The sequence below is a fragment of the Coregonus lavaretus genome (assembly GCF_964263955.1).
Source record: "Coregonus lavaretus genome assembly, chromosome: 7".
Lineage (NCBI taxonomy): Eukaryota > Metazoa > Chordata > Actinopteri > Salmoniformes > Salmonidae > Coregonus > Coregonus lavaretus.
The window spans coordinates 36,870,975-36,883,298 of NC_139994.1; the positions used below are offsets into that span (position 1 = coordinate 36,870,975).

Sequence of the window (12,324 nt, forward strand, 5' to 3'; positions counted from 1 at the left end):
TTCGGTGTTGTAACCGACTTCAGTGGGAAAATGCTCACCTTCGATGGCCGCTGGAGAAGTGTGCTGTTCACGGATGAATCCCAGTTTCAACTGTACTGGGCAGATGGCAGTATGGCGTTGTGTGGGCGAGTGGTTTGCTGATGTCAATGTTGTGAACAAAGTGCCCCCCGGTGGGGTTATGGTATGGGCAGGCATAAGCTACGGACAATGAACACAATTGCATTTTATCTATTGAACCCCTTTTTTTGTTGGTACAAAACTACCTCCATACTTCCATTTTTTTTACTGGTGCCTGTTACCTTTGGATGACTCCTGTGACACTTGTGGAGGTTGTAGAGCCAAAAGGAGAACACCATCCCGTTTGTGACATAAAAACATAGCCACCCACTGAAAAATCAAGATTTAAATGTATTTTTTGTTGTTGTTGAATCATTTTTTCTTCCACAAATGTAGTACACTAGACCGTTACTAGTCCTGTATTAGCGGACCGATATAGCTATCTGTAGTGCAGGCATTTTTTTTTTCAGGATGGGTTTCAGTGGGATTGGGACTGGATAGGAAAATTGCCTAGGCTCTAGGACAAGATAAGATATAATTTTCCCTGCCTCTCTGAATTGTTAACAGACTTCATGTCTGTGACAGAGATGCCTATGTAGTGAATTGTGCATTGGCCCATCAAATTTGTGACTGTCTAAAGAGTCACAATGACAGCTCAAAGAGGCACAGGTTATTTTATATACTATACTGTAGGGGTTTCCTTTAGGGTTTATTAACTGCATTCAGGTCGCATGTGCAGTCCATCAGTATCAATTATGCGCGTGCTTTGAATTTATGGCGAATGTGTGAGGTAAATACGCTAGGCTAAAAGCTTCCTTGCAACAACCTGTTTGGATAATGTGCTATTAAATTTTTTCCTTATCTGCTGCTGCGCATGTGTATTTTGTGGAATTACATTAGTGCGACATTAGGGACATTTTTGTTATTTCCTGGTTCTTGTCATTAGTTTTTTTGGGGAAAATGTGACGTTTTCCCGGGACAGTCCCAGGATCCTAGTTATCCATGTTAATCCCTAGTATCCTGCACAGTCACCAGATCTCAATCCAATTGAGCATCTGTGGTATGAGATGGAACGAGCTATTCGAAGTAGAGATCCACTACCAGCCAACTTCACACAACTATGGGAAGTATTGGAGTCAACATGGGCCAGCATCCCTGTGGAATGCTTTCGACGCCTTGCCCAGACGAATTGAGGCTGTTCTGAGGGCAAACGGGGGTGCAACTCAATATTAGGAAAGGTGTTCCTAATGTTTTGTACACTCAGTGTAGGTCTATGATTCTGTAAGATCATAGTACACCAAGCCTACCTCCTCCATTTATAAGAACACAAATTAGTCTACAATATAGGCCTAGAATTCTGAAACATTCAGTGTGCAATCTTTCTCAGAATTTGATTACATACACTAGCTTATTAAAACACGTCTTTATTGGTTTCCAAGTGATTGCTTTGCTTTGTTTGCTTGTAGCACTAGGGAGGACTAGGCTACTTCTTTCCTCTTGTCTATGAGTCATAGCTACAGTTCCTCTCCACCACAGTCTCCAGAATTCCATTGCCTAGTTATTATGGCTTTCCTGGACCTAAATATTGTCTTGAAATAATCATCAATGTAACTACCCATTTGTATTTTTAATCACATTGTTGGTGAGGGAGCATAGTTTTGGTTGTTTGGGTTTATATTGAAGTGTTCAGCTGCCACGCATAGGGATGACTTCTGACTGCATATGAAATGTTTTCTATAACCTCGTAGTTGATATACTCATGCAGAGGCAAAAGCTGTACACAAAGGAAATAAAAGAAGAATGGAATGTAATGCTGACAAACCATGTTTACATTAGCACTTTAAGTGTTGAGCAATTGTTTTGAAATTTAAATGTAGCATAATGACTTTACTTGGGCAATTCAACATTCATCCTCAAAGGTCACACACTCCCAGTGAATGAAGGGAGGGGAAGATAGGCGGAGCATAGAGGAAACCTCTCTCTCTCTCTCTCGCTCTCTCTGTGGTCAAATATATGGGCACTGACAGACTGATTCTCAGACGGTGTTCCTAGGCTGGTAATTCACAGAACATACACTGAACTGGAGCTATTTTCACAGTCAGAAAGACAAGACAAGTTGACCATCGGACAAACGCTGATTTACATTTTCCCCCTCCTACAACACCTTTCAAGGTAAGTCTCATGGAAAATGGTCCTATGAAATAGATACACAACTTTTGTTTTTGGTTGAGTTGATTATCTAATTTCATATCAGAGATTATCTTACAGATAAAAAAAAATTAAAACGTAACAAATTCAATTATGATTAGCCTTTCTGTGACCAAAGTTTTGAATGACTCAACTCACACTAGCTAGCAGTAGCCACTACCGTAGCTCAGTGTAAAGATAGGGTCGGAATCTACTGGCTAGAAAGGCCTATGGCAACAGTGCTGAGATTTATGACAGTTTACAGTTTATGATTATTTGAGTGTTTGTGGTATTCATGTGCATATTCCAAGTTATTTGACTTTGATATAGGCCTAGGCCTTGTTCTGAAATTCTGACAGAAATATCTTCTTTATGTCCCTGTACAGACTAGGCTACCTTCACCTGCCATGACGACACCTAACCAGAATCGAACCCCCCGCGGCGTGAGCATGCCGCTCTCCCCCAACCGCATCACGCGGCTGCAGGAGAAGGATGACCTGTGCAACCTCAATGACCGCCTGGCCGTCTACATCGACAAGGTGCGCTCGCTGGAATCTGAGAATGCGGGGCTGCGGCTGCGCATTACTGAATCGGAGACCGAGATCAGCCGGGAGATGACGGGCATGAAGGCTGCTTATGAGGCCGAGCTTGCTGACGCCAGGCAGACTCTGGACTCGGTAGCCAAAGAGCGTGCCCGCCTGCAGCTGGAACTAGGCAAGGTGCGGGAGGACTACAAGGAGCTCAAGGCCAGGTACCTACAGCATTGGCGTATATTCCAATATAAAAACCATGTTTTTATCGTATAAGCCCCACCATGCAATTGATAAAGCCCTCAATTAAGATAGATCGTCTGCCATGTAGCTAATGCGCACTTCCCTGTAAAGACCACAACACATTCATACTGTTGTGTGTGTGTGTGTGTGTGTGTGTGTGTGTGTGTGTGTGTGTGTGTGTGTGTGTGTGTGTGTGTGTGTGTGTGTGTGTGTGTGTGTGTGTGTGTGTGTGTGTGTGTGTGTGTGTGTGTGTGTGTGTGATTAGAGTGCACGGAGAGTGGTGGCGCATTGACGTGCCATTCAGTTGAACTGAGTTTAGTATTATTAGACTATTAATATTAATTAGAGTAAGAATGTTTGATTTGATTACACCATTCTGTGACAGCCAGAAAAGCTAGGCACATTTTGCACAGGTTTACAGTGTCAGTTGAACCTATGAAAGTGTGTGTGGTGGTTGAGCATTGTGTGATGGTTGAGCGTTGGATTCAGACTTTCCATGCCTACTGTTTCCATTCTGAAGTAGTTTGGGTTCTCTGACTCACCCAAATAGGTTTAAGATGTAAAAGTTCAACTGCCACCATGTCTCCAGTGGTTATATAACAACCCTTTGCCCACTGGGGAACCAACTCAAGGGCATGCATTGAACACGTGAACGACTATGTCTGATGTTGACGGAAATGTTGTCTCTCTGATTAAAACTGTATGCAAATATACAGTTTCCTAAGATCTGAACAGATCCAGATGTTTTGTATTGCATCCCCATTCTTGTGGGCACTGGTACACTCGGATGCCTTTTGAAGACGTTGTTCTGATTCTGATTGAAAGCTTGTTTGTCTTTGACCTCAAATACAATTTCATCAGGCCCTAAGGTCATTTGGATTAGCCTGAAAATGTATCACTTATCATGCATGAAAGGATTTGAAATGAAAAATTATGCTCTTTCTGTGCTTGGCAATAACATATACACTCACCGGACAGTTTATTAGGTACGTCTAGTACCGGGTCGGAGCCCCCTTTGCCTCCAGAACAGCCTGAATTCTTCAGGGCATTCAACACGGTGTCGGAAACAGGGATGTTGGTCCACGCTGACGCGATGGCATCACGCAGTTGCTTCAGATTGGACGGCGGTACATTATGCTGCGAACAGCCCGTTCCATCTCATACCAAAGATGCTCTATTGCAGTGGTCACCAACCGGCATTCCTAGTCAATCACCAAACATTTCTGTAAAAAACCCAACGATAAGCCTTGCGATCCCCAAAAACGTTGATTCGTCTCACGCTGTTGGTGGTAGGTGCACCCGATTCAGCTTCCCTGCATGCCGGGTAGGCGACGTGTTCCCATTTTTAACCATTTCATATGTCTGAAGATACAAACTACCTTCCCTAGTACCGGGTTGGAGCCCCCTTTGCTTCCAGAACAGGCCCGGGGGGAGCAAATCAAGTGCACGATAGGCCTACCAGATGACTCAGATTATCGTGTCTGAAGTAATGTAGCAGGCGTAAAAGAAAGGTACAGCAAAGTTGATACTGTGAGATTTCTAAACTTTTAAAACCATGACTAGAGACAGAATGTCAACCATTTCTGAGATACTGGATCCAGCGTGCCTGGCACCGATGATTGTACCACACTCAAAGTCGCTTAGGTCACTAGTTTTTCCATTCGAATGTTCAATTGAAAAGTAACTGAATGCCCTCGATGCCTGTCTGCCTGCTATATATAACAAGCTACGGCAACGTGACTCACTGTCTGTAGGAGCGATCCATTTTCGTGAACGGGGTGGTGCATCTAATAAACTGGCCGGTGACTATAGTTTGCCTACACACACCCACTTCCTACGCCTTCTGCATGTGTCGATTGATGCAGTTTTTTGTGTGCAAATGCCTTCATTTTCATGATGAGGGGCATCCTGGTCAGATCCCTCGTTCACATATTTTCCTCATTGCTCAATGCAGTTTTACTTCAACCATCATCCAGTCAAACAGCTCCCATCCCATCCTACTATACAGCATCTAAGCCCAGTGACTAACACTTTCCCATTTGTGCTTTCCTGTCATTATGTCTGTGTCCCAAATGGCACCCTATTTCTTACATAGTACACAACTGTTGACCATGGGCCATAGGGCTCTGATCAACAGTGGTGCGCTGTGTAGGGAATAGAGTGCCATTTGGGACACAACCTAAATGTACAATACGTGGCAGTTTGGAGTGTTCCACTCCTTGCTTCCATTATTTTTCCATAAATATTGAGATGGTGGCAGCCTTGTGTTTGGCAAAGCCAGGCCGGGTTGCCATGGCAGCCTCTCAGCCAAACAAAGACGGTTGTGGCTTGTGGCTACCAGATGCGTCAGAGTGTATGGATATAGATATAACTATGAGTCATAGCACAGGGCTGGAAACACCCCCCCCCCCCCTCCCATTCCCAGGCTTTCCCCCCTTTCTCCTCCAGGCTGTCATCTCCCTAAAATAGCCCATGGATACATCTGTATGAATGAAAAAAGGGAACTGTTGGAATGCATGTCTCCTTGATTTATTTGTTGAAGGGATAATCAGTGTAGGTAATCAATTCAGTGTAGGTATACTCTTGTTCACCGACCGTCTCTCTTTCTGTAGCAATTGAGATTGGGGACGAGGTTAGTGTACGGATAAAATTATATTTAATACAATTATATTTATATAAAAATCTACTCAACACTCCAAGAGACTGCAGCAATGCTCATCATAATTATGTTCATACAAACCAGTGATTCCAGTGAATGCATGTCTCCTCAGGAACACAAAGAAGGAGTCCGACCTGGCGGGGGCGCTACTCCGGCTGAAGGACCTGGAGGCTTTGTTGAACTCTAAGGATGCATCTCTGACCACTGCCCTGGGAGAGAAACGCAACCTGGAGGCAGAGGTCAGGAACCTAAAGGCCCAGCTAGCCAAGGTGAACTCAATCCCAATTTGTCTGGTTTTCCAAGACACTATCAATGCCATTCACACAGCTATTGTCCAACACTATTGTCCCACTATTGGTTTTGTGAGTCACTGACTTTTGTCATTCCAGTTCATTCTGATTTAAACTCTCCATCTAGTTGACACTGTTATAAACCATCTCTTCTCGTTGTGTGCACACTTGTGTGTGCTTGCCTACGTGTGTGAATGCCATAGCCTAACATCTTATTTCTCTTTCTGACTCGATCAGCTGGAGACCAGTCTGAGCGATGCTAAGAAGCAGCTCCAGGATGAGATGCTGAGGAGAGTGGATGGAGAGAACCGCATCCAGACAGTAAAAGAAGAGCTGGAGTTCCAGAAGAACCTCTACACTGAGGTCAGACTGTCTGACATTGTCACTACTTAAATCAAATCAAATCAAATTGTATTTGCCACATGCGCCGAATACAACAGGTTTAGACATTACCGTGAAATGCTTACTTACAGCCCTTAACCAACAATGCATTTATTTTTTTATTTAAAAAAGTAACATAAAACAATGGGCTACAAGACCATCGCCAAGCAGCTTGGTGAGAAGGTGACAACAGTTGGTGCGATTATTCGCAAATGGAAGAAACACAAAAGAACTGTCAATCTCCCTCGGCCTGGGGCTCCATGCAAGATCTCACCTCGTGGAGTTGCAATGATCATGAGAACGGTGAGGAATCAGCCCAGAACTACACGGGAGGATCTTGTCAATGATCTCAAGGCAGCTGGGACCATAGTCACCAAGAAAACAATTGGTAACACACTACGCCGTGAAGGACTGAAATCCTGCAGCGCCTGCAAGGTCCCCCTGCTCAAGAAAGCACATATACATGACCGTCTGAAGTTTGCCAATGAACATCTGAATGATTCAGAGGAGAACTGGGTGAAAGTGTTGTGGTCAGATGAGACCAAAATGGAGCTCTTTGGCATCAACTCAACTCGCCGTGTTTGGAGGAGGAGGAATGCTGTCTATGACCCCAAGAACACCATCCCCACCGTCAAACATGGAGGTGGAAACATTATGCTTTGGGGGTGTTTTTCTGCTGAGGGGACAGGACAACTTCACCGCCTCAAAGGGACGATGGACGGGGCCATGAACCGTCAAATTTTGGGTGAGAACCTCCTTCCCTCAGCCAGGGCATTGAAAATGGGTTGTGGATGGGTATTCCAGCATGTTAATGACCCAAAACACATGGCCAAGGCAACAAAGGAGTGGCTCAAGAAGAAGCACATTAAGGTCCTGGAGTGGCCTAGCCAGTCTCCAGACCTTAATCACATACCAAATCTGTGGAGGGAGCTGAAGGTTCGAGTTGCCAAACGTCAGCCTCGAAACCTTAATGACTTGGAGAAGATCTACAAAGAGGTGTGGGACAAAATCCCTCCTGAGATGTGTGCAAACCTGGTGGCCAACTACAAGAAACGTCTGACCTCTGTGATTGCCAACAAGGGTTTTGCCACCAAGTACTAAGTCATGTTTTGCAGAGGGGTCAAATACTTATTTCCCTCATTGAAATGCAAATCAATTTATAACATTTTTGACATGCGTTTTTCTGGATTTTGTTGTTGTTATTCTGTCTCTCACTGTTCAAATAAACCTACCATTAAAATTATAGACTGATCATTTCTTTGTCAGTGGGCAAACGTACAAAATCAGCAGGGGATCAAATACTTTTTTCCCTCACTGTAGGCTTTGTCGTGCCCTCTTCACGACTGTCTTGGTGTGTTTGGACCATGATAGTTCGTTGGTGATGTGGACACCAAGGAACTTGAGGCTCTCAACCTGTTCCACTACAGCCCCGTCGATGAGAATGGGGGCGTGCTCAGTCCTCTTTTTATTCCTGTAGTCCACAATTATCTCCTTTGTCTTGGTCACGTTGAGGGAGAGGTTGTTATCCTGGCACCACACGGCCAGACCTCTGACCTCCTCCCTATAGGCTGTCTCATCATTGTCGGTGATCAGGCCTACCACTGTTGTGTCGTCGGCAAACTTAATGATGGTGTTGGAGTCGTGCCTGGCCATGCAGTCATGGGTGAACAGGGAGTACAGGAGGGGACTGAGCACACACCCCTGAGGGGCCCCCGTGTTGAGGATCAGCGTGGCAGATGTGTTGTTACCTACCCTTACCACCTGGGGGCGGCCCGTCAGGAAGTCCAGGATCCAGTTGCAGAGGGAGGTGTTTAGTCCCAGGGTCCTTAGCTTAGTGATGAGCTTTGAGGGCACTATGGTGTTGAACGCTGAGCTGTAGTCGATGAATAGCATTTTCACGTAGGTGTTCCTCTTGTCCAGGTGGGAAAGGGCAGTGTGGAGTGCAATAGAGATTGCATCATCTGCGGATCTGTTGGGGCGGTATGCAAATTGGAGTGGGTCTAGGGTTTCTGGGATAATGGTGTTGATGTGAGCCATGACCAGCCTTTCAAAGCACTTCATGGCTACAGACGTCAGTGCTATGGGTCGGTAGTCATTTAGGCAGGTTATCTTAGTGGTGGTCTGCTTGAAACATGTTGGTATTACAGACTCAGTCAGGGACATGTTGAAAATGTCAGTGAAGACGCTTGCCAGTAGGTCAGCACATGCTCAGAGTACACGTCCTGGTAATCCGTCTGGCCCTGCGGCCTTTTGAATGTTGACCTGCTTAAAAGTATTCTCACATCAGCTACGGAGAGCGTGATCACATAGTCATCCGGAACAGCTGGTGCTCTCTTGCTTGCTTCAGTGTTGCTTGCCTCGAAGCGAGCATAGAAGTGGTTTAGCTCGTCTGGTAGGCTTGTGTCACTGGGCAGCTCCCTTTGTAGTCTGTAATAGTTTTCAAGCCCCGCCACATCCGTCAAGCGTCAGAGCCGGTGTAGTACGATTCAATCTTAGTCCTGTATTGACTCTTTGCCTGTTTGATGGTTCGTCAGAGGGCATAGCGGGATTTCTTATAAGCGTCCGGGTTAGAGTCCCGCTCCTTGAAAGCGGCAGCTCTACCCTTTAGCTCAGTGCGGATGTTGCCTGTAATCCATGGCTTCTGGTTGGGGTATGTACGTACGGTCACTGTGGGGACGACGTCATCGATGCACTTATTGATGAAGCCAGTGACTGATGTGGTGTACTCCTCAATGCTATCTGAAGAAACCCGGAACATGTTCCAGTCTGTGCTAGCAAAACAGTCCTGTAGCTTAGCATCTGCGTCATCTGACCACTTTTTTATTAACCGAGTCACTGGTGCTTCCTGCTTTAGTTTTTGCTTATAAGCATGAATCAGGAGGATAGAGTTTTGGTCAGATTTGCCAAATGGAGGGCGAGGGAGAGCTTTGTATGCGTCTCTGTGTGTGGAGTAAAGGTGGTCTAGAGTTTTTTTTCCCTCAGGTTGCACATTTAACATGCTGGTAGAAATTAGGTAGAACGGATTTATGTTTCCCTGCATTAACGTCCCCGGCCACTAGGTGCGCTGCCTCTGGATGAGCGTTTTCCTGTTTACTTATGGCCTTATACAGCTCATTGAGTGCAATCTTAATGCCAGCCTTGGTTTGTGGTGGTAAATAGACCGCTATGAAAAATAAAGATGAAAACTCTCTTGGTAAATAGTGTGGTCAACAGCTTATCATAAGATACTCTACCTCAGGCGAGCAAAACCTCAAGACTTCCTTAGTATTTGATTTTGTGTACCAGCTGTTGTTTACAAATATACACAGACCGCCACCCCTTGTCTTACCGGAGTCAGCCGTTCTATCCTGCCGATGTAGCATACAGTGGGGAGAACAAGTATTTGATACACTGCCGATTTTGCAGGTTTTCCTACTTACAAAGCATGTAGAGGTCTGTAATTTTTATCATAGGTACACTTCAACTGTGAGAGAATCTAAAACAAAAATCCAGAAAATCACATTGTATGATTTTTAAGTAATTAATTTCCATTTTATTGCATGACATAAGTATTTGATCACCTACCAACCAGTAAGATTTCCGGCTCTCACAGACCTGTTAGTTTTTCTTTAAGAAGCCCCCCTGCTCTCCACTCATTACCTGTATTAACTGCACCTGTTTGAACTCGTTACCTGTATAAAAGACACCTGTCCACACACTCAATCAAACAGACTCCAACCTCTCCACAATGGCCAAGACCAGAGAGCTGTGTAAGGACATCAGGGATAAAATTGTAGACCTGCACAAGGCTGGGATGGGCTACAGGACAATAGGCAAGCAGCTTGGTGAGAAGGCAACAACTGTTGGCACAATTATTAGAAAATGGAAGAAGTTCAAGATGACGGTCAATCACCCTCGGTCTGGGGCTCCATGCAAGATCTCACCTCGTGGGGCATCAATGATCATGAGGAAGGTGAGGGATCAGCCCAGAACTACACGGCAGGACCTGGGCAATGACCTGAAGAGAGCTGGGACCACAGTCTCAAAGAAAACCATTAGTAACACACTACGCCGTCATGGATTAAAATCCTGCAGCGCACGCAAGGTCCCCCTGCTCAAGCCAGCGCATGTCCAGGCCCATCTGAAGTTTGCCAATGACCATCTGGATGATCCAGAGGAGGAATGGGAGAAGGTCATGTGGTCTGATGAGACAAAAATAGAGCTTTTTGGTCTAAACCACTCGCCGTGTTTGGAGGAAGAAGAAGGATGAGTACAACCCCAAGAACACCATCCCAACCATGAAGCATGGAGGTGGAAACATCATTCTTTGGGGATGCTTTTCTGCAAAGGGGACAGGACGACTGCACCGTATTGAGGGGAGGATGGATGGGGCCATGTATCGCAAGATCTTGGCCAACAACCTCCTTCCCTCTGTAAGAGCATTGAAGATGGGTCGTGGCTGGGTCTTCCAGCATGACAACGACCCGAAACACACAGCCAGGGCAACTAAGGAGTGGCTCCGTAAGAAGCATCTCAAGGTCCTGGAGTGGCCTAGCCAGTCTCCAGACCTGAACCCAATAGACAATCTTTGGAGGGAGCTGAAAGTCCGTATTGTCCAGCGACAGCCCCGAAACCTGAAGGATCTGGAGAAGGTCTGTATGGAGGAGTGGGCCAAAATCCCTGCTGCAGTGTGTGCAAACCTGGTCAAGACCTACAGGAAACGTATGATCTCTGTAATTGCAAACAAAGGTTTCTGTACCAAATATTAAGTTCTGCTTTTCTGATGTATCAAATACTTATGTCATGCAATAAAATGCAAATTAATTACTTAAAAATCATACAATGTGATTTTCTGGATTTTTGTTTTAGATTCTCTCTCTGACAGTTGAAGTGTACCTATGATAAAAATTACAGACCTCTACATGCTTTGTAAGTAGGAGAACCTGCAAAATCGGCAGTGTATCAAATACTTGTTCTCCCCACTGTATATCCCGTCAGCTGTATGTTGTCCATGTCATCGTACAGCCACGACTCGGTGAAACATAAGATATTACAGTTTTTAATGTCCCGTTGGTAGGATAACTGTAATCTTAGGTCATCTAATTTATTTTCAAATGATTGAACATTGGCTAATAGGATTGATGGAAGAGGCAGTTTACTCGCTCGCCGTCGGATCCTTACAAGGCACCCCGACCTACGTCCACGATATCTCTGTCTCTTTCTCCTGCGAATGACGGGGATTTGGGCCTTGTCGGGTGTCTGTAGGATATCCTTCGCGTCCGACTCGTTGAAGAAAAAATCTTTGTCCAATACGAGGTGAGTAATCGCTGTCCTGATATCCAGAAGCTCTTTTTGGTTATAAGAGACGATGGCAGAAACATTATGTACAGAATAACTTACAAATAACGCGAAAAAACACACATAATAGTACAATTGTTATAGGGCTTTAAAACGGCAGCCATCCTCTCCGGCGCCATTATTCACCCAATCACTGTTACCATGATGACGATTATCATAATCATGATCATGAGATGGACATTTTAAGACCTCCATGACTAGTTTGCAGTAAAACTATTAGTAATCATTATGGGCCAGTAATGTTTCTCGATTAAGATTTAGATTAAAGAGCGACTGCCCCTAAAAAGCAACTTCTTGTTTTGAAAACAGCCTGCATGTTGCATCGATATGAGACAGAAACATTTGTTATAGTGTCAAAATTAACTACAAAGTGTAAATAGAATAATTTTGGTAATAAAGTCAGTCTCGTACAAAACTGAGATTTGCGGGATGATAGGAAAAAAATGGTATGTCACGTAATGAAGGGTACCGTAACAGTTTTCCTTGGGTTGGGTTTATTTAAATCCTGCCCACATGCCCACAGCTGGCAGCACCCAAGTAATCATCAATTAAGTGTGCAGCTGCACATGACCCCATGATAATGCCCATGGTCAATTTGGTTTGACATTCAATATCCTTATGGGGCTAGTTAAGGACCATC

The 12,324-nt window shown here is 44.8% G+C and overlaps 1 protein-coding gene across 1 annotated transcript in view; it reads left to right on the plus strand.

Annotated features, from left to right (window-relative positions):
* Nucleotides 1-2,651: 2,651 nt before the first annotated feature.
* Nucleotides 2,652-12,324, plus strand: part of LOC311131667 (lamin-A-like) — a gene marked incomplete at its 5' end in the record, with an annotated part of 29,817 nt that continues 20,144 nt past the window's right edge. Inside the window, 3 exons of the mRNA XM_084164780.1 lie at nt 2,652-2,995; nt 5,789-5,945; nt 6,204-6,329. Coding sequence (XP_084020906.1) covers nt 2,652-2,995; nt 5,789-5,945; nt 6,204-6,329 — 627 coding nt within the window. The remainder of the gene's footprint in view (nt 2,996-5,788; nt 5,946-6,203; nt 6,330-12,324) is intronic.